Raw genomic sequence first — 23,706 nt, forward strand, 5'->3', positions numbered from 1 at the left:
AAACCTAATCTTATGTAGCTTCTTCTCCAGAAACACTACACTGCTAACCAGAGCTTATAAAACATTTGCTAGACCAATTCTTGAATATAGCTTGCCTGTCTGGAACCCATACCACATTTCAGACATCAATACAACTGAATATGTCCAGAAATATTTTACAAGAAGAGTTCTCCACTCCTCTGAATACAACAAAATACCTTATGCCACCAGACTTGAAATCCTGGGCTTAGAAAACTTAGAACTCCGCCGCCTTGAACAAGACCTGTATTTAACTCATATAATCATCTATTGCAATATTCTTCCTGTTGAAGACTATTTCAGTTTCAATCATAACAATACAAGAGCAAACAATAGATTTAAACTCAATGTTAACTGTTTCAATCTTGATTGCAGAAAATATGACTCCTGTAACAGAGTTATTAGTGCTTGGAACACACTACCTGACTCTATGGTCTCTTCCTCAAAATCGCCAAAGCTTTAACCAAAAACTGTCTACTATTGATCTCACCCCATTCCTAAGATGTCTATAAGGGGCATGCATAAGAGCACAAACGTGCCTACCGTTCCTGTCCTATTGTTTCCTTTCATTATATGCAATTAATATAGTTATCACATACTTATGCTCATATATATGTTTATATATTATATAGTTATTTTCATGCTTATGCTTATATATACTGTTGTGACAAATAAAATAAATAAATAAAATAAAATAAATCCCTGTAGAAGAAAATATAATTCAGTGAGGAACTTTGCTGCAAACTTTTGCACATTTCAGAGGGGGAAATGTCCTTTATTCCCACTTCACAAATTAAGGGGAAGAAGTTTGGTCTAGTGGTTAATGTACTAGCCTAGAAAGCAGGAGATTGTGAATGCATGTCCTGCCTTAGTCATGAAAGCCAGCCAGGTGATTTTGGATCAATCACTCTCTGTCAGCTCAACTCATCTCACAGGGTGGTTTCTGTGAGGAAAAAAGGAGGAAGATGTGTTGGACATGTTTGCTGCCTTGAGTTATAAAGAGCGGGATGCAGATGAATAAATGAAATTGCTATCTCTGTTCTGGATTCACATTAGGACATCTGTTTTCTGTATGCAAAGCAAATCTGGGTGGTTGTTCTAAGAGGAAGCTGTAATATTAGTAAATAAGAGATCGTTCTGATATAGTGAGATGAAAGTTCCCACCAATGGGAGAACAAAATGTTTGTAATGTCTGTAAGCTGTATGCTGCAAAAGAAAATACCAGTTTTCTTCTAGTTCAGATAAAGCAGCATGAAATTAGACGGGAGAAAAGGTCTGAGCTTTCGAACATAGAAAGCTATGTTTTTGTTCCCTGGAGATATTTCTTGATCTATCTAGGGCATGTAGGGCAAAGAAAACTGATTTCACTTCTTTATGTGGATCAGATTTTAATATATCAGAAATCATAACTATTTACAGGTAGTCTTCATTTAGCAACTGCCTTGGACAGCAACCATTCACAATTATTATCCTTCCATACCAGAAAATTCTTACATGGTTTTTTAAACTTACTGTTTTGATGATTGTTCCACTGTTTTCAAGATTTTTTAGTGATTTTAGTTAGTGTTATAATTTATCATTTTTAAGTTGTTTGATTATATATTGCATTGACAAATCCAATTTTAAAGGTCAGCATATTAGATTGAATGAGATTGAATGTATGTGGGTCCTGAATTACATAATTTGTGAAACAATTAACAATTCCCCACCTGTGGCAGCTTTTTATTGAATCAAGAAAGGGATGAGAAAAGGTAGACTACATACTGTACATATTCACATTTTGTAGGGAGTTAGGAAGATGATAGAGATAGGCCTGATCTGTTACCAAAGCAACAGGGAAAAAGCATGGCTTAAATCCAAAATAAGAAGGCATGTTCAAAAGACTCAGGTAGAAGATTTTCTAATTCACAATAGTATTTGGGGGAAAGGGTGGGGGAAAGTACAGTCAGACTTGCAAGATTCTGTTTTTGTAGCCAATATTAATAAGTTTCAACTTTGTGTCGAGTTGATTTTTTGGTTTGGTCTAAATAGTGGGGCTGACATACGTACATACGTTCACATAGAAATATATAGATATAACTAGATGTATACTTTATTATGGCCTTCATTATTTATGTAATTTTTCTTATTACTATTGCCATATATGAAATAACAACAGTAACCCTGCACTTAAAGGCAGAGGTTTCTGAATGTAACATGTAGCTTTGGCTCTATATAATAGATGCCAAGTTATAGAAGCCTTGCTCAGTTTGAGAGCCTTCTACCCTGTTTTCCTCCAAATAAGACATCCCTGATAATAAGCCCAATCGGGCTTTTGAGCACATGGCAGTAAGACCAAGCGCTTATTTCAGGGTTCAAAATAATATAGGACAGGGTCTTATTTTCAGGGAAACACGGTAGATTTATAGACACTAGGTTCTAGAATTCTCCAAATCTGTCCATGTTTCAAAAGTGCCAAGATTGGGTAATGCTGAATGAAGCTGAAACCATAGAACATTTTTCCTTCTTCGGATTGACCAGAATGGTCTTATACAGTTTACTTCTTCTTTGTAGGATTCTACACAACTGTCATGATGATGCATCAAAATTCATTTGCCTTTTAGCAAAACCTAACTGTAACTATCTGGAACAAGAAGATTTCATCCCAATACTGCAGGTATGTTTGACCAGTCCTTTAAATTCCAGCCTAGAGCTTCCTACCAATTACTGAGATAGCTCCCCTTCAGAGGATGAATTAGGGTGAAGGAAGAATACAGTGTCCATGATTCTGCACATTTGGATTCTGCAGGGAATTGTGTTTGGGCCCTTCTAGTGCCAAGATTTTATGATTCCGTGGTGTGACAAAAAAGTAAGGAAAGTCCAACATCTCTCCTTTTCTTGTTTCTTCATAGTTAGAGCAAGTTACCATAGCTTATCATGTGATAAATGTTTATTTTACTTTCCCCTAGTTTCCCTTTAGGTACTATGCTAGTTTATGGTTATGATGTTTTTTTGTACTTAATAATTCTGGTGTATTTCAGGATATAGTTGAAACTCATCCAGGACTGACATTTTTAAAGGATGCCCCAGAATTTCATTCCCGCTACATTACTACGGTATGTTGCCTACATTATTAGTTTCATTATTCGTAGTGAGATTGAAACATGACCAGTTTCAGAAGTAAGACAAATTCAGGTTGGCTATTTGGCATTGATTTGTTTCAACTATTTAATTCTTCCTTATCTTTCACATCTGGTTTGCTTTTTTTTTTTACACACTTTGCTCAGTTCTTCACAATTATAATCAATCCATATAGGGTTTTTTTTTACAACATTATAGAAATAGTTTACCATGTTTTCCTTTCCAATCTCACGTATGAAAGGAATTTAGTGCAACTGAATGCAATTAATATAGCAGTGTTTCTCAGTCTTGGCAACTTTAAAGATATGTGGACTTCAACTCCCAGAATTTCCCAGCCAGTGCTCAAATGGCCAGTTCTTATCTTTAAAGTTCTGATATCACTAAACATATACAACTGAAGGACTATCTATGTCACTGTGATTGGATCAGGCCTAGTAGGAAATTTCCTGGGACTGTATTCGAAAGTTTATTCCCATAGGACTTCATAGTAGTATAAATTCTAATTAATGGTTTGATATGGAATCAGTTAACTCAGAAAGGTTGTGGATTTTCCTTGACTGGGTGCATTCAGATGAAGGATAGACAGCCACATGTTATAGCTGTTTTAATTTGGATTCCTAAATTGATCAAATTATTGAACAGGGCTGTCAGGGAAAATGGGGTGGATTTATTCTTTAGAGCACCTGAGGGCAGAACAAGAAGTGATGAGTAGAAGCTCATTAGAGGGAGATCCAACCTGGAAATAAGGAGTAATTTCCTGACAGTGAGAATGATTAATTGATGGAACAGCTTGACTGCCAGAATTGTGGGTGCTCCATTGTTGGAGGTCCCCCCCCCCACTTTCCCTCAACATCTCCTCCAATCTCTCGTGTCAAAAGTTTTTTTTTATTTTATAGACAAACAAACATACAATATATAATCAGTCATTCAGTGTGTCAGCTGAATACATTTTTGTGTCTTCTTCTTGCTCCTCCAATATTTATCATTTCTTAATATCATCATTTCATTTATTATAACAATTCTCCCACATTTTTTGCTTTTCTGTTAATATATTTATCTAGTTACTTTTCTGTTAATACATTTATCTATCTTCTTTCTCTTCTTTCTTCATTACAACATTACTCTATATATATCTCTTCTCCAACCAATAATAAAATTGCCCCCATATTTTAAAATATTCTGATTCCTCTCTTTCTTTAAGTGACAAAGTCAATCTTTTTCTTCATAATCCAATATTTTCTTAATTATTTCTCTCTCCACAGGAATTTTTTCTGCTTTCCATCTTTGCGCAAATACTATCCTCACTGCAGTTATAACATGTACAATCAAATATATATTTTCCTTACTAAATTTCTCTGGTAAGATACCCAATAGGAACAGTTCAGGTTTTAAATCTATATGTTGTTATTTCATTTCTTCTAACCATGTTTTGATTTTCTTCCAATAATTTCTCGCTTCTGGACATGTCCACCACATATGGTATCTAATGGCATTTCCAACATTTTGCAGATTTATTTGTAAACATTTTTGCCAATTTTTTAGGTGACATGTGCCATCTATAAAACATTTTATATTGATTCTCCTTATAGGCTGTGGACATAGTTAATTTATAATTCCTTTCCCATTGCTGCTGCCGTTTATCTAGCTCAACTGAATATCCGAATTTTTTTGCCCAGGCTATCATTGTTTCTTTTACTTGTTCTTCTTCTAATTCAATACTAAGTAAATAATTATATATATTTCAAATTATTTTTCCATCTGTTCCTGTATCTTATCCATTTCTGTCATTTCTAAATAAAAACCATTTAATTTAGCATCTTTTTCATATCTTGTTGGGATTTGCATATAAGTATACCAATCCATCTCAATCCCTTGTTCTTCTGTTTCTTGTTTCTCTTTCAATTCCCCCTTATCTGTAAAAATATATTTATATCTAAGAACATTTTTAATATTAATTATATTTGGATGTATTAATGCTTCCATTGTTAACCATGCTGGTATTTTCAAATAATATTTATATCTAATCTTCTCCCACTGTAATAATAATGCATTTCTTACGTAATGTCTTTGAAAATAAGTATGCATCTTACTTTTACCATACCATAAAAAAGCATGCCATCCCAATTGTAGATCATGACCTTCCAAAGTTAATAGTCCTGTGTTTCTTAGAATAATCCATTCTCTCATCCAAGTCAACTTTGCTGCCTGATAATATAGTTCCCAATTCGGTAATCCAAATCCTCATTGTTGGAGGTTTTCAAGAAAAGATTGAACAACGATTTGGCTGGGGTGGTATAAGGGCTCCTGGCTTGGACAGCGGGTTGGACTAGAACAGGGGTCAGCAACCCGTGGCTCTGGAGCCACACGTGGCTCTTTGGGCCCTCTGCCACAGCTCCCTGTCCCATCACTGGTTCGCCTTGCCCCTCTTATTACTTTTTTGGACTCCAGCCCAAAGTGGCAGGAAGCGATGGCTGCCTTACGTGTAAACGTGGCATGAAGGCAGGTACAGGGCAGCTTCGTTTCTGCACTTTCCACCCCCCTCCTCTTGTAACCCCCTGGCCAGCTGTGTCTGAGCTGGGAGCGTGTGCACGCACGCATGCACGGAGAGAGCCTCCGTAAGCGAGTTGCTGCCCGCCCTGTGTGCACCTTTCCTGAGCTTTGGCGCTTGCTTGAGGAGGGTCAATCTGCGCGTGCGCACATTCGCGGCTCAGCCACAGCTGTCCCAGGCATCATGAGAGGAGGAGGGAAAGAAGGTCATTGGAGAGTGCAGGAGCAAAGCTGTCCTGTACCTGCCTTCGTGCCACATTTGCACATAAGGCAGCCTTCACTTCCTGCCACTTCAGGCTGGAGTCTCCCTGTGCGTGGGAATGCTCCTGGCTCAGCCACAGGGAGTTACGGCTAGGGAGTTACGAGAGGAGGGGGAGTAGGAGGACGGTCACCCGAAATGAGTGGGGAGAGACACACATACACATACAGAGAGGGAGAGAGAGACAGAGAGAGACACATACACATACAGAGAGAGAGAGAGAGAGAGAGATACATAGAGAGTGGGGAGATGGAGAGATACAGAGGGAGAGAGACACAGAGGGGGAGAGAGACATAGAGAATAGTTTTGTGGCTGGGTAGGCATGGCTACGTGGTCATGTGACTGAATGGGAGTGACATCAAGTTGTGGCTCCCAGTGTTTTTTTCCTGTAGGAAACAGGTCCAAGTGGCTCTTTGAGTGTTTAAGGTTGCCGACCCCTGGACTAGAAGACCTCCAAGGTGTCTTCCAGCCCTGTGATTCTATGACTTGATGGCCCTTTCCAACTTTATGAGTCTTTTGTATTTTTCTGATTAAACAAAACTCAAAAAAGAACATAGATCTATACAACTGTCATTATAATGCATTTTTTCTTTAATTTGCCAGTGGTTTTGAATTGTATATTTAATCTTTTTCCAGGTTATTCAAAGAATATTTTACATAGTGAATAGATCATGGTCTGGAAAAATATCATTAATAGAGCTGAGGAAAAGCAACTTTCTGCAAGTATGTTAATTTTTTACAACCTTATGAACAATATGAATTAAAATATTTAGTGTATTTTACAATTCAGTTGGACTAGCAATAAAAATGGTATGCATTCTGGAAAGATAGGTTTATTTTAAATATGAGGGAAGTACTAGAGGTATGTATCTAACTAGACATACTAGGTAGGAAAATTCTAGTAATCTGTTACTGATTATTAGAATTCTTCTATCTAGTACAGCCACAATCAACTAAAAATGTAGGCTTTTGTTAAATATACCAGGTTTCTGGTACTTCAGTAGCATTTTTTTATGTAGAATTAATCCATTCTCATCTTTTCAGACTCTAGCCCTCTTAGAAGAAGAGGAAGATATTAATCAAATCACTGATTATTTTTCCTATGAGCACTTCTATGTTATTTACTGTAAATTCTGGGAATTGGACACTGATCATGATCTCTATATCAATCAGAGCGATTTGACTAGATACAATGATCAAGGTAAGGAAATTCAAAAGCAAAAGAACATGTTATTATAAATATACTATGCTTTTATCCGTGTGTGTGTGTGTGTGTGTATACATTTAGACAGACACACAATCTTATGGGAAATCATTATCAAACTTAACTAACTTCCTCCATTTTTTTACTCCTTTTCCTATATAGCTTCCTATTTTTTTTAGTCATTAACTGCCATTCAGAACTGGCTTATAGGCAAACAATCCTAATTGTTATTGGTATATAGATTATCACTACTGAAGTATATAAAGGGTAGCTCAAAGCAAATCGTTAAACAAAATTATGTGTTTGTCATAACACTGCAAAAGAAGATAGGTGAAAATGAAAACAATCATAAACAGAAACTAAATTCAAACTTCATTATTGTCAAATCCTGTAATAATGCTAATTTTTACCTGGAAAATTTGTTTTTATTTTACAGTTAATGAAAGCATGCAAATGGTCACAGTTTTAATATTTGACTGAACATTTCAAATTAGTGACATGCTCAGTCCGGCTTCCGGCCCGGATACAGTACGGAGACAGCTTTGGTCGCACTGGTGGATGATCTCTGGAGGGCCAGGGATAGGGGTTACTCCTCTGCCCTGGTCCTATTAGACCTCTCAGCGGCTTTTGATACCATCGACCATGGTATCCTGCTGCGCCGGTTGGAGGGGTTGGGAGTGGGAGGCACCGTTTATCGGTGGTTCTCCTCCTACCTCTCTGATCGGACGCAGACGGTGTTGACAGGGGGGCAGAGATCGACTCCAAGGTGCCTCATGGAGTGCTGCAGGGGTCGATTCTCTCACCCCTCCTGTTCAACATCTATATGAAGCCGCTGGGTGAGATCATCAGTGGCTTTGGGGTGAGATACCAACTGTACGCTGATGACACCCAGCTGTACTTTTCCACCCCGGGCCACCCCAGTGAAGCTGTCGAAGTGCTGTCCCGGTGTCTGGAAGCCGACGGGTCTGGATGGGGAGGAACAGGCTCAAACTTAATCCTCCAAGACGGAGTGGCTGTGGATGCCGGCACTCGGTACAGTCAGCTGCAGATGCGGCTGTCTGTCGGGGTGAATCATTGGCCCCGATGGAGAAGGTACGCAACTTGGGCGTGCTCCTGGATGGTCGGTTGTCCTTTGAAGACCATTTGGCAACCGCTCCAGGAGAGCATTTTATCAGGTTCGCCTGATCCGCCAGTTGCGCCCTTCCTGGACCGGGATGCCTTATGCACAGTCACTCATGCTCTTGTTACCTCGCCTGGACTACTGCAATGCTCTCTACATGGGGCTCCCTTGAAGAGCACCCGGAGACTTCAGCTAGTTCAGAACGCGCTGCGCTGGTTATCGAGGGAGCGCCTCGAGCTCCCACATAACACCTATCCTCGCAGACTGCACTGGCTACCTGTTGTTTTCCGGTGCGCTTCAAGGTATTGGTTACCACCTTTAAAGCGCCCATGGCTTAGGACCGGCTATCTACGGGACCGCCTACTGCCGGCTTCTATCTCCCATCGTCCGCACGCCTCCCCACAGAGAGGGACCCCCCAGGGTGCCGTCAGCCAAACAGTGTCGACTGGCGGCCCCCAGGGGGAGGGCCTTCTCTGTGGGAGCTCCGACCCTGTGGAACGAACTTCCCCTCGGACTTCGACAATTACCTGACCTTAGGACCTTTCGCCGCAAACTTAAAACTTATTTATTTCATATGGCTGGACTAGCCTGATTTTTATTTTTATTGGATGGGTTTTTAAAATTTTGTTATTTTACGGGGGAGTACGTTTTTTAACATTTTTGGGCATTTGAATTAGTTTTTTAAGGGATGTTTTTAATTACTGTGTGTATTTATATTTTATCTGCCTGTTCACCGCCCTGAGTCCTTCGGGAGAAGGGCGGTATACAAATTAAAATATTATTATTATTATTATTATTATTATTATTATTATTATTATTATTATTATTATTATTATTATTATTATTATTATTATTATTATGCTGTATGGATTTATCCTACTTACTTATTAAAAAAAATATCTTGCATTAAAAGATTGAAACAATGACTGAAAGGAATTCAAACCTAAAATAATCATAATAATTTGATGTGTAGTAAAGATACCGATATATGTAGTATACAGGTAGTTGTCAAGTTATAACAAGTCATTTAATGCTGTTTGAAGTTATGACAGACTCTCCCAAAAGTTACATACAACTCTGTTTCAAACTTACAATGGCTGCAGCGCCCCCTGGGTCATTTGCTCTCACAGAGACACTGCAGTGCCTCCCTGCATCTCTCCCACAACGTCCTGTCATGATAATACCCCACAGCACTTGGATCTGTTCCCCGTACCTCCTGGAAGCAGCCATCATTTTCAGCGTTCAAATATTTCCTTGTGGAAATGGAAGCTGTTTTCAGAGCTTTCTGCCCCAGTCAGCTGGATGTCAGGAGATTGCAAACCTCTCCTGGCTTCCTCAAAGGCTAACGAGCCAGGAGAGGTTTGCAGTTATTTGACAGCCAGCTGATTGGGGCAGAGGCCCAGCTCACAACTCGACTTCATCAGCCAAGCACAGAAGCTTGTTTGGAAGCCTCTCCAGCATTGGATCATGGCATTGGACCTTAATCTAGCTAGGCCCTTTCCCCCCCTCTTTCCCCCCTCCTCACCATTGAGTTGGTTTTGGCTATTGAAAGCTTTTTGCTGCTTGTCTGCCTGCTTTATGGACCCAGCTGAGTGGAGGCCCTCCCAAGGCCTCCCCACACCTCTGAGGTACCCCATGCTTACTTAATGAGCTGTGCATTCATTTAACAGCAGCATCAGATAGAGCAGGGGTCTGCAAACTTGGCTCTTTTAAGACTTGTGGACTTCAACTCCCAGAATTCTTCAGCCAGCTGGCTGTAGAACTCTGGGAGTTGAAGTCCACAAGTCTTAAAAGAGCCAAGTTTGCAGACACCTGAGATAGAGTAAGTTGTTAAGCTAGACTTAAATCTTACTTAATGGTTGTCACCACTTGCAAACATAATTGACAGGCTCCATTTTGGATGCAGCTTGAGGACTACCTGTATCTAGGAAAATGTGTAATGATAATGCTCATGTTGAACTTTGCATACGATTGGATGTTGTTGTATGCATGTACTAGTCTTCATATATCTTATTTTTATGAATGAGATAAACATTCCTAACTATTTGTCAGGCTCTAGTTAATTCAAACAGTAATCTGTTCCTTAAGCAAAACCTTCTAAACAAAATTTATTGAAGTGAATCAGTGGAACTATTTTTCATAGGAATCTGTTTGTTTTCTAAGACCTTTGGGTGGTGCTTTTGTAATATCTTTCCAATGGCTTTTCTGTGGTCTAGCAAGCAGTCAGGTCCTTTTATCAATAAAATATGAGCTTTTGGTAGGTAACTTTTTATATAGCTGTCTCCCGATCAGCCTACAAATTACCCCTCACACTTTTGTTTTTTTTAATCTACAGCTTTGTCAAGCAGAATTATAGAAAGAATATTCACTGGAGCTGTTCTTAGGTAAGTAGTAAAGTTGTTCTCTAAATTAGGGAACAGTTAATGGTGAATACCTCTCAAAGAGGAGAGAAAACTATGGTAGAGTAGTATTTGTAGCCATGACCCCCTCATAACCTTAAGCAATTTAAGCCAAAATTCAAAATTCAATTTTTTGAAATGTTACCATTCAATTCACATTCCTGGTTGTGAAAAGGCATTGATGCCTCATCAAAAGAAGATTCTTCAAAGGCAGTCCTCACAATTATTGCACTAAAAGTCAACCTAGAATCCTGATTTCAAAGTTGTTGTGTTAGTAATATTAGGATAAGATTCCAAATCTGTCTTCAGTTTAATAAAACATTACTTTTCCAGGAATTAGATAATGGATAACCTTAATACATTTTAGGAATAGAAATTTTATCTTTTCTCTTTTTCAGATCACTCTGTGATTTTTAAAAATTTGCCTCTGGTTATTTTTTAATTAAGGAATTAACTACGTATTTTTATATATTTTAGAGGAAGTCAAGAACAAAAAGAAAACCAGATGAGCTATGCAGACTTTGTGTGGTTTCTGATCTCGGAAGAAGACAAAAGATGCCTCACAAGGTAAAATAAATATCTAAAATATAAACAGTATGTGATAACTATTTTCTGTATGTGGCTAATTTCTTAATTAGTTTATTGTACATTGTTTGAGTTTACTCTTGAAGTCCAAAAGATAAAAGAAACACAGAATGCACCTACCTTCCATGCCACTCCAGCTTCACTGACTACCAGCCACAAAATTAACATGAGAAGAGCTTTAAATAGGAGAAAATTTACCTACAACAGAGTCTTGTATTGTAAAAATTATCTTTATTTACTGAAGCCTTCTTCCAAGTTATGTATTCTCTTTCTGTGTGTGTTGTTTTTGTCATATAAAAATTTTATCAAGCTGCTAAAAATAAACATTTTTCCATCCAAAAACTCTCTCCAAGATATTGAAAGATTTAGGATAGGATAGGAAAAGAGTACAGAATTTTCTACTGAACAGTTGAGGGTATTATGTATCTTAGCTCATCGTCCGAACTTCAAGGTACCATTTCCAGTGCAACCTGTCATATGGGAAAGTCCAGACAAAGCTTTATTGTGTACTATGTACATGAAAGTCATTCCCAAAACTTTTGTTACCTGCTGCCATATTATAAAAATATATCTTGATTCATCTCTTTGTTTTGTAGTATTGAGTACTGGTTCCGATGCATGGATTTAGATGGGGATGGCACACTATCAATGTATGAACTTGAATATTTTTATGAGGAACAGTGTGAAAGGATGGAATCTATGGGCATTGAGCCTTTGCCCTTCCATGATCTATTGTGCCAAATGCTTGATCTAGTAAAACCAGAATATGAGGGTAAGAGTTATTATATGATAATTTTTATTCCAAGTCATTTTGTTCTGTTTTGGTTTTTTTTAGTAAATTTGATCTTATGATGCTTTAAAGAGTTTTATGTCTTTACAGAAAGACATAAAGTAGCTTTCACACTAGCTTGCTAGTCTTTGCATCAGGGATGTCAAACTCAATTTCATTGAGGGCCGCATCAGGGTTGTGTTTGACCTTGGGGGGCCAAGTGGATGTGGCCAGGGTGGGCATGGCCAGCTCAACATCCGTTTTTGGCTGCAACTGCCTCCTGCAGCCCTCTGCTAGCAAAAATGGAGTTTGGGGGGGCTGTGTGAGGCTCCCCTGAGCTCCATTTTCAACCATGATGGCCTCTGCAGCCCTCTGTAGTGAAAACAGAGCTTGGGGAGGCTGAGAGTGGCTCTCAGCTTCATTTTCACTGGCAGAAGCACCGTCCTTCACTATTTCCAGGGCATCCCCGCGGGCCTGATCTAAGCATCCTGTGGGCCGGATCCAGCCCACGGTCCTTGAGTTCGATACCCCTGCTTTGCATCTTCAACTTGTTCTCTGATTAATGTGAAAAATCACAAAAATTATCCTGATCTACCATAATATGTAATATGGAATTTAGTTAAGTCATTCAGACATTTGCAACTACCTCTACAAATAGGTGCGATGATTAAGTGTCTAATAGCTGCATTTATGAATGTTATTTTTAATGGGATAATAACTCCCTACAGATATGTCATCTATAATGTGAGATGATCATCCATTTACTCACAAATGAGACACAGTGCTAATTACAACACACATCACATTGAAAGTATTAATAAATCTCTCCAAATGGGCATTTTTGAAAGGTATATGACAAAATGCACTGAGTTCTTTTTGTTAACTTATCTGAATTCATTCTTAACAATTAATCCTATAAATTTTGTTTCATCCAAAACAAAAGTCTTCAGTGCTAACAAGTAATCATGTTATTTGAAATCATCCTGATCAATCTATCTGGGAAAAACTATGGTATTAGCAGTGCCCCAATATAGGTTTCTATGCTAGATCTCCAAGGGCCTCCCCCACCTCCCAGGCACCACCTAATCCACTTAACAACCTGCATATTTGGTTAAACGATTCTTTGGGGAGAGCAGGGATGGGGGGAATCATTAATGAGATGCTTTGCTTAATGGCTGCCATAACATGCGATTGTAACGGGCAGGCTCATTACGGTTATATCTCAAGGAATACCTGTAATAATAATGTTAGCGCCGGTGTGTAATGTTTTTTCTACTAGTGGTAGCTATGTTTCAAATGACAGGTAAGAAGTGTCTTTGTTTGTAAACACAACTTAGACAATTTACTTGGCATCTCTACAAAATGACATTTTACATAAATTAATGGAAAAGGCTTGTGACAAGTTCATATTATCAGGTTGGTGCCCACTGATTCAAACTGAATGCACAAAACCAATCAACTTGTTTTGGAAGTAAGCCTACTAAGAAACCTGTGATTCAACTTTAAAATACGCTCTTACTCCTTGCTTTCCTTGACAAATCTTTAGTCACTGTTATGAGATACATGAACTAGGGGCTCTTTTATTCCAATCCACTAAGAACTGTTGGTTTGATAGTTAATATGCTGATAATTAATATGCTGATAGTAAATATGCTGGTTTTTCAGGAAGAATTACTCTACGAGATTTGAAGAGATGTAGAATGGCTCATGTATTTTATAATACTTTCTTTAACCTTGAAAAGTATCTGGACAATGAACAACGGGATCCCTTTGCTGTGCAAAAGGTATAAAACAGCTCTATTTCAAAGTAATGATTACTTAAAGGAAAAACTAGAACATTATAGAGAAAAGTAACAAGAACACTTTTACATAATTGAACAGGTATGGCCAGTAGTATAAATTCCATGACAATGTCTGCAGATGAACTTTAAGGCAAGTGCATATTGCATTATACTATTATGACCCAGGGCAAATTAGTATGCTGTGCCCTGGCATACATTTCTGCACCTTTTACTAAGCTGAAATTATTATACCTGATTGCTTGATCTCAGTAGTGGTAAAGCCTGAGCCCATTGCCATTAGTGACAGTTTAGGGTAGTTTTTATTAACTGGAAGTGAGTTAAAATTCTTGGCAGCGTTTTGCTCTGATATACATGTTGAAGCTGTACCATACTGCAAAAAGGCAGATATTAAATTTCATTCACACTTAAATTCCATGGTGGAAGAGAGGTAGGATGGAGGAAGAGGAAGTACTGAATTTAGCGATTGATAGGGCTGTTCTCAAAGTGATCTTTGGGGTGAAACTACGTTTGATTGCTCCAATTGCAACTTTTTGGATTGTTTGTGAAATGACTTTTGGAGTCTGATCTTTATTGCTTTCAGTCATACCTCACGGTCAGCCTTCTCTTACCAGGACTAGGTGATAAATCACAAAGCTTCACAGCTCAGCTTCTATCCAAGGCTAAACTTTGCAGACAATTTATTTATTTATTTATTTATTTTGTCACAACATCGTACAAAAAGTTTATATAGTATATAAATATGTATATGAGTAAATATTAGGAGGTATAAGCATATATATATATAGGAAGAAGAAAAGAAAAACAACAGGACAGGAACAAATTTTATTGCAAACAATAATGAAGAATGGAACCATACAGAACACTGCTGGCCATCAGTGAGGGTACAAATACCCCCAGTAGTATAAATGCATGGAATAGTGCTTGATGGTCTTGAAACTGAGTAGCTGTCATATATTTACATAATTTCCATATATAGGCCAAAAACTGTTAGCTCCATTTTCAACTCTCACACTCATTTAGATTCTGAGTGACTTTAGATATAAGAGATCGGGGATAGAACACATTGAATGAGTCAATTGGTAGCTTAATTCATAAATGGCAACAGTGCAAAAGGGGAGAAAACTGACTTATTATATTCCTTAACTACATATGAGACTGGGAAATAAATTTTAATTTCCAAGTGTCTGTATTTACCTGCATTAGAAAGTATCTTACTGAAATACGTGTAAATCTTGTTTCCTTGGTCTTACAGTATGTACCTACCAGACTGAACTCCTAAAGTATAAGCCAGGATATCAATTCCATGCATGCATACATATATACATCAATTGTTTATTACATGTATAAATAAATTTAGATCTCTTCTCTAAATAAGACATTAAAAGAAAAAGTGCGTAGAAAAAAACCACACCTGTGTGTGTACACCTTTTTTCTGTCCACTTTTTAAATGTCTTGTTCAGTTTTGCTTTATTCTTGTATTTTTTCCCCTTTTTTAGAGTTTGTATTTTAACATTGAATATAAAATTAAAAATTAAAAAAGATCTTTTTCTTAGAATGGGTTCCTGTAATGAACACAGTTAGTATGATATGTAATCATTAATCATGATCAGAGAGTTTTCTGTTGTAAAAAGTGGAATAAGAACCAAGCATTTTCTGTTAATATCTGTTAATATTAAACCAATGCTTAAATCATGTTTCAGATTTCAGTTACTGTTGACTGAAACCATAACCTTTTGGCTTTGGGCAAGTTAATATGGTTAAGGAGCCATATGATGTTAGTGAAAAGGTAGCAGTTTGTTTTTGTGGGTGTATGCATATCTAATATAATGTTTTCATGTGTTATGTAAACTTTCAAAATTGTTTCAATTTGAAAGGATACAAGGTCAGAAATACTCTGCAACCTTTTCCATAAATCAGAGATTAAATCTTTGAAACAACTTCTGTATCACAACTAAACTAATTTTTAAAAATATAATAATGAAGAATCTAAAGTCTCTCTTCCTTAATATTTTTAAATATAAATAATTTCAATACTTTGCATTTTCTTGAACAGGTAGCCTTTAACTTACATTGTGACCAGCATTGTTGTCACTAAGCAAGATGGTCATAAAGTGTGATGTTATGTGACATCAGTCATCATATGCTTAGTGACATCAGTCCTGGTTGTCATTATTAAGTGAGGTCTTCTCATGACTGTGACTTCCAACTTCGTGATGGCTTCCCCCTTAACTCATGTAAAGCCAGTAAGGAACCTTGGAAATTGTGATCCTATGACTGCAGCTCACTGCCATGCAATCACCACCCTGGCACTAAGCACACAGATCATTATAACTTAACTCTGGGGATGCTGCAACTGCTGGAAATCTAAGGACAGATCATATGTCTCCCTTGTTCAATACAATCATAATTTTGGTTGCTCAACAAATTGATTACCAGGGACTACCTGTACCTGTGGAACTGACTGTTTAGCTGAAATGAATTAAGACACTCTGGATTGGCTTATCTAAGTTCAGATACATACAAACACGATAGTTAATTTTGTATAACTGATTAGGAACGTAACATAATATTTGCAGGATATTTCATTTACAGATAATTACCAAAAAGTATGCAATGATTCTTCTTTAAATGCTTACTAATAGTTTATTACACTATTTATTGTAGATACTTACAATTATGCATGTCATAATCTTTAAAAGACTTGTTAGATTTTATCTTTTTCTTACTAATCAATTTATTTAGGATATTGAAAATGATAATCCAGAACCCTCTGATTGGGACAGATATGCTGCTGAGGAATATGAAATCCTTGTAGCTGAGGAGTCTGGCAGTGTACAGTTACAAGAAGGGTAAGCAAAAGCATCTTAAAGTTGCTGTTCCAAGTGCTGAAATTTATTGCTGAAACTAGTAGTATTTTGAAATAAAGTTAAAGTTTGGTTGCGTTGGTAGATGATCTCTGGAGGGCTCGGGATAGGGGTTGTTCCTCTGTCCTGGTCCTGTTAGACCTCTCAGCGGCTTTTGATACCATTGACCATGGTATCCTGCTGCGACGGCTGGAGAGATTGGGAGTGGGGGGCACCGTTTTTCGGTGGTTCTCCTCCTATCTCTCTGACCGGTCACAGACGGTGTTGGCAGGGGGGCAGAGGTTGGCCGCGAGGCGCCTCACATGTAGGGTGCCACAGGGGTCGGTTCTCTCGCCTCTCCTGTTCAACATCTATATGAAGCCGCTGGGTGAGATCCGTGGTTTTGGGGTGCAATATCATCAGTACGCTGATGATACTCAGCTGTACATTTCCACCCCTGACCACCCCAACGAGGCTGTTGACGTGATGTCCCGGTGTCTGGAGGCCATGCGGGTTTGGATGGGGAGAAACGGGCTCCGACTCAATCTCTCCAAGACTGAGTGGCTGTGGATACCGGCGTCCCGGTACAGTCAGCTGGTTCCATTGCTGACTGTTGGAGCCGAGTCACTGGCCCCTATGGAGGTCCGCAACTTGGGCGTTCTCCTGGATGCTCGGCTGTCGTTAGAAGAACACGACGGCCATTGCCAGGGGAGCTTTTTATCAGGTGTGCCTGATACGCCAGTTGCACCCCTTTATAGACCGGGATTCCTTATGCACAGTCACTCATGTCCTCGTCACTTCCCGCCTGGACTACTGTAACGCTCTCTACATGGGGCTCTCCTTGAAGGGCACCCGGAGGCTCCAACTGGTCCAGAATGTGGCTGCGCTGGTGATAGAGGGAGCTACTCGTGGCTCCCATATAATACCCCTCATGCGTAGGCTGCACTGGTTGCTGGTGGCCTTCTGGGTGCAATTCAAGGTGTTGGTAACCACCTTTAAAGCGCTCAATGGCACAGGACCGGGCTATTTACAGGACCGCCTGCTGCCACCGATAGCGTCTCATCGACCTGTGTGCTCCCACAGGGAGGGTCTCCTCAGGATGCCGTCAGCCAAACAATGCCAGCTGGCGACCCCCAGGAGGAGAGCCTTCTCTGTGGGGGCACCTACCCTCTGGAATGAGCTTCCTCTGGGGTTACGATTACTCCCCGACCTCCGGACCTTCCGATGCGAGCTCAAGACTTTTTTATTTCATCGCGCAGGGTTGGCCTAATTGTATTACTGTTTTAAGTGGGGTTTTATTATTGTTTTTTGAATAATTTTAATAGGTGCTAGCCAATTTGAATTAGATTTTTATATTGTCTTTTAATTTTATTTATAAATACTGTTTTATCTTGGCTGTAAACCGCCCTGAGTCCTTCGGGAGAAGGGCGGTATAGAAATTTAATCAATTCAATTCAATTCAATTCAAATTCAAAATGACAAAGCATGTTAAAACAGAGAAAATTTTATTACTAAGAATCAAAATCAAATGGCTAATTAAAGGTCTCTAGAGCAGTAAGATGAAAAGAGAAACTCAACCTCACAACGCTATTCCTTAGGCCTTGCAAAACACCTGCAATCCTTACCATTCCAGGTTCACTAGGAGTCCCTGAAAGGTATTCTGAATGCAGTGGGAAATTTGAACCAACCTTATGACCAAAATAATTAATTTCGTTTTGATGTTTGCAATAGGATGGAAATATAAGAACAAAATCCTGTTGAAGTTAAAAAAGAAACAGATTAATTGAGAGGCTCAGGTCAAAAGACTTTTGACATTTTAGAGGCCCTGACGTCAATCCACACTAGAAGAAAGGACAGTCTTGTTTGTAACTAAACCTGGAATGCTAGGTACTATGAATGTTTGGTAGTCTTGCCTACCTTGGCTGATTTCAAAATGCTAAACATGGTTTGATCTGCTTATTAATTTAATGCCAAACTAGAAAGTTGAAAAAACATCCTGGAAAAAGGAACTGGCTCATCATGAGGAAGCTCAGCCTTAATCCATCTATTTACAGACTAATTTTGGTAAGCTTGAATGAAGATAGGCAGCATTTCAGAGTAGTGTAGTCATTTTGGAAGCACCCTATCTGTTATCAACCAAATGTATTTTTCTTTTCCAGCACTCCTATTAGACATTTGTTATGCCATGTTTATTCTAGAGACCAAATAATAATCTGTGTTTTGGGGACCTGCATATTCTCCTTCTCCAATCCTATTCCAATAAGGAATGACCCTTGCATACACTTCTAAGATCACTTACATATGTGGAAAAAGTGAGATGAATAAGCAGCATTCAGCTCAGATGCTAGTTTATCTCTGGTGCAAAAAGGAACTACCTTCAAAAGCGGTGTGCCTCTTCTTGTACCATTTGAACCCAATACTTATGACGGAAATGGGCAGTTAAAAAGTTTGATTGATAAAAAAACAGACAGAGAGACAGACTATCCCTTCCACAGTAGTCATTTGGGAAGTGGAAGGATTTTCCTTCTTAATTTTGCAAAATTTATATTGTGTCACTATAAATGTGCAAGTAAAGGCATGCACAAAAAATATGAGAAAAATGGCCAAGTGGTGAAGAAAATGGCTACAAAAACATTTACAATTTTTACAATTGAATGTTACGATAAATTATCACAGCCTGTATCTTGAACTATTTTCATATGAATTTTTTGCTTATAACTCAACTGTATTTAACAGTTCCCCTATTCAGTAATTCAGACTTGCTTTGTCTTTAGGTTTCATGGGGCTATATTTTATATTATATTTGTCTTCATATTTTCTAAAATTAGTGTCATTTGAATATTAGAAATTGAGTCAAACTATTTTAATATGAATCTCTTTATTCATTTCTTGTAGTTCCTTTGAAGATGATTATGAAACAGATGAACTCTTATCTATGTCTGAAATTGAAGAAAAGTCAGATGATTTAATTATTTCACATCTTTCAGCATAACAATGATTTGTCCTCAAAATCTACCATTATTAAACACACGAGTCTTCAGTTCTTACATTTGAAGAAACAATAATGTTATTTGACAATGTACGAAGATCTGAAACAAAATCATAATTATACAAGATATATCATTTGTTTCTCTAATGTGATAATTTTCCTAACTGTTGGGGTATGCATAGAATTTGTGCAGACATTCATGGAACCTGTAAGGAAACAGCAAAGACTGGATAAAGGTGAAAAGCTTCATATTTATATATAAAAAAAGAATTTAAAACAATTAATAAATACCTGAGGATTTTTTTTCCATTTTGGATTATTCTTCCTTCTTTTCTTATTTAGATGCTATGTTCAGTTTCTTTCTTGTCTTACAACATAATTGTATACTAATGTTCAGTTTTTTGATGTATCAGAAGTCCCTATCAGTTTTCTAGTTTATTTCTAGCTCACTGCAGATATTTATATGGATTATAGAATACTGAATGATGATAACTTAATATGGAATTTTCAAGTTTATTTAAATCTAGTGTCAAGTTCATGTTTCTTTGGTTTAAAGTATAATAGAGAAAAGAGACGGCCCATTCGTTTTCATGGTGGTTCTTCATGGGGATTTTTTTTTAACAGAATAACAGAATAATTCTGCAATTTTATTAAATTCTTCTTTAAAAAGCATTAATGCCTTAATAAATGCAATGATCCCCCTCCATAAAAGAGAAATTGGTATGTTTTCCACACTTAATCAAAGAAATGAATGACATAAAATTCATAACTGATAGGAATGCCCCACCAGATTGATGCATTTTAAATTGAAGTGCAGAAAATGAGAATCAACTGACAAAATGAATACAAAACTTTTCCAAGAATAAACAAAAATCAGGTAAAAATAACATTTACAAGATAGGTCCTAGATGATGCAGGTAATATCTTATTCCCTTACCCACTCTTTTGAATCTTGTTCTTTAAAAAAAATTCTAAGTAAAAGCTAATGCCCATTTTGTAAAGGAAGCATTTACAATACATTGTTTAAAATTTAAATGGTTCTTAGTGGCATAAAATTGACTCCCTTCTGAGGTAGTATGTTCCCCTTCAGTGAAGGTCTTGAAATGAAGACTGAATGGCCACCTGTTGAAAATGTTTTGGCAAATCCAGCACTGAGTAGAAGATTGGACTTTCATTCAGAGATGCTTTCATTTTATGATTCTGTGATAAAACAATGCCATACTGACAATAGATACAATTTGCTTAGAAGTGACAATGAAGATAATTGAAGTGGTAGAATGCTTCTGCCTTTTAGGGTGAACAGTAAAGAAACAAGCAATCAAGGAATATACTACAGACTAGCACTTAATAGCCGTGAAGGCCTTGAAAAAGATACTCAGATGCCAGCATGTGTGTATACTTACAAAGATCAGAATAGTGCAGGCAATCATATTTCTATGACATTTTCTGGAAGTGAAAATTGTACTTTGAAATCAGGCTAGAAAAGAGCATTGCTGTTTTTGAACCTTTATGGTGGATAAGACCTGTTAGAATACCATGGATACCCAGGAAAACAAAGAACAAATGGATTATGAAACAATGCAACTCACAGTTCTCACTTGAGAAACAGCTGAGAAAGTTCAAACTATCTATTTCAAATGCATCATTGAAAGACCTAGCTCTCTAGAGAAGATGCAAATGCTGTAAAAGATGGAAGGAAATAAGATTCCAGCAGCAAGATGGATGGATTTAGTTACAATAGTGATAGATGCATTATTGGAAGACCTGAATGAGCAGGTTAAGGACAGATCATCATGGAAAAATCTATGTGGTTTCCAAGAATTGACAAAAACTTGAAGGTGTATAATCATCCAATCAGCATACACTAACATTACACGCAACAAACAGAATACTATAGTTTAATATTGCGGATAAGCAATTGTTCATGAAATGATTCAGTTCAGGAACCGAGAAAATATGATAGTCCACAACAAACACACTTTAAGTGGTAGGAATTGCATATAAATTGCAAATGAAAAGATTTTTATGAAAAAAACTTTTTGTTCAGTCTTGCAGTTAGTTGTTGGATGTTTTTCAAAGGCACTTGGTTCACCACCACTAAAAATCTATACGAACATAGCTGTTTGAAAATGCTTTTGCAGATTTTAATGCCTATGTGTATAAGGAATTTTCTGTATTCTGAAGGGATTAGTGATCAATTTTTGTACGTTTCTCATGAGATTGTGGAACAGCTTAAGCACAATTTCCTTTGGAAGATATTTTTTGCATTCATTTTTGAAGTACTGTTTTAATTTAAGTGATTGAATATGAGCATACTTTGGGCAAATTGAGCAAGTTAGGGATTATAATGTTCAATTCCTAAGTGCTTAGCTTCTTTCTGATAACACAATACTAATGATTGTGCATTGTAAGAATACACTAAAAAGTTTATTTTTCCTATGCGTGTATCTTTGTATATATATCATACCTTGGGAATTCTGGGTAGAAAATGGTGATAATGATACTGTAGTAGCAGCATTATAGTCAGTCTAACTTATCCTTTACACTTTACTTACATGCTAAAAGTCTGAAGTAGAGTTGAGCTTCAAGATTCCTTTTAAATGCCACGAGACAACTGTGAATAGAGTCAATATTAATATCTAGCTTATTGCTGTAGAACAGTGGTAGTCAACCTGGTCCCTACCACCCACTAGTGGGCATTTCAGCGTTCATGGTGGGTGGTAGGGGTTTTGTCCGATACTGAAGCATTTTCCTTTTTTTTAATTTAATGGACTTTTTAAAAAAATTTCATAGCATTATTTAAAAACATTTTCATTAGGTTTTCATAAAATTCCCCGTGACAATTAAAATTTCGGAATATATACTATTTGTATCACCCGCGCATAAGTTTAGTTCATGTTATATAAGTGAATGGCGCTGTAGTGCAAACAAAAGAGCCTCATCCCAGAATAGCTCGCGCATTTCCCCCCATATCACCCAGCTGTAACAGACAAGTAGAGCTGGTAGCCGGCGCCCCCCCCCAAACCCAATCCATGATGCGCGAGAGGCATGCACAGACGACGATACATGGCACATTACCGTGGAACCGGTGGGCGGTTAGAAAATTTTACTACTAATAGAGATACAAAAGTGGGCGGTAGGTATAAAAAGGTTGACTACCCCTGATGTAGAATATGATTCTCATGTTGTCTATGAAAGCTTTGCCCCATAGCCCCAAGTAGATTATTAATTTTCTGGGTTATAAATCTGTGCGGGAAAGGTTCAAAGCAATTATAGGGGAAAAATTCAAATTCAGTATCCAGCAGATTCCAGTTATTTTTTAAGAAAACCATAGTCTGAAAGCCTGGAGGACCATTGCTAATTAATTTATATAATATTCATCTGGAAGGACCTATCACATAACATAAATTCCACTATGATGTACGTTTTTTTACACTACCAAGTATTTTTCAATAAAATCCTATATAGTTGTGCAAGAAAATTTTGTTTCAAATACAGTCTATTGCACTTTACTGGTCTATTGCACTTAGAGTTTAGTCTATTGCATCTTTTTTTTAAAAAAAAAAATAAATTTTATCCGGGTATGATTATCATAGAACTATTATTTTTAACAGTGCTGTGTGCACTTTAAAAATGTTTTCTCTCCAAGGATTGCTAATAGCTAGCCTTGAACATAACTGTTATAAAAGATCTCCAATTTAAAAATATATTCTATTTGTTATAATCAAGTCTTGCTTTAACCATGAAAGCCAACTGGGTGACTTTGGATCAGTCACTTTCAGCCCAACCCACCTCCTAAGGATGTTATTTTGGGGGAAATTGAAGGAAGAAGGTGTGTTAGATATGTTTGCCATCTTTAGTTATTTGTAAAAAAAATAAAATAAAAAATAATCAGAAGCATTCTAGAACTAGAAAATTTACTTCTTTTTAAAAATATTTATTCTTTTAATAAAAAGTAAAATACAAAACAAAAACAAACAAAATGAAACAAAATAAAAACATACATTCAACAATAACAATAACAAAAGAAGAAAAAATAGTGTACAAAAGA

The 23,706-nt window shown here is 37.4% G+C and overlaps 1 protein-coding gene across 6 annotated transcripts in view; it reads left to right on the plus strand.

Annotated features, from left to right (window-relative positions):
• The window catches only part of PPP2R3A (protein phosphatase 2 regulatory subunit B''alpha), a 35,291-nt gene extending 13,197 nt beyond the window's left edge, over positions 1–22,094 (plus strand). For all 6 annotated transcript variants that reach the window (XM_058189422.1, XM_058189419.1, XM_058189420.1 and 3 more), the window contains 10 exons: positions 2,572–2,674; positions 3,039–3,113; positions 6,581–6,667; positions 6,989–7,145; positions 10,604–10,652; positions 11,145–11,234; positions 11,849–12,024; positions 13,687–13,805; positions 16,566–16,672; positions 19,562–22,094. In XM_058189422.1, coding sequence (XP_058045405.1) covers positions 2,572–2,674; positions 3,039–3,113; positions 6,581–6,667; positions 6,989–7,145; positions 10,604–10,652; positions 11,145–11,234; positions 11,849–12,024; positions 13,687–13,805; positions 16,566–16,672; positions 19,562–19,658 — 1,060 coding nt within the window. In that variant the 3' untranslated portion in view covers positions 19,659–22,094. The remainder of the gene's footprint in view (positions 1–2,571; positions 2,675–3,038; positions 3,114–6,580; positions 6,668–6,988; positions 7,146–10,603; positions 10,653–11,144; positions 11,235–11,848; positions 12,025–13,686; positions 13,806–16,565; positions 16,673–19,561) is intronic.
• The last annotated feature ends 1,612 nt before the right edge of the window (positions 22,095–23,706 follow it).

Source organism: Ahaetulla prasina, chromosome 6, assembly GCF_028640845.1.
Source record: "Ahaetulla prasina isolate Xishuangbanna chromosome 6, ASM2864084v1, whole genome shotgun sequence".
NCBI classification, from domain to species: domain Eukaryota; kingdom Metazoa; phylum Chordata; class Lepidosauria; order Squamata; family Colubridae; genus Ahaetulla; species Ahaetulla prasina.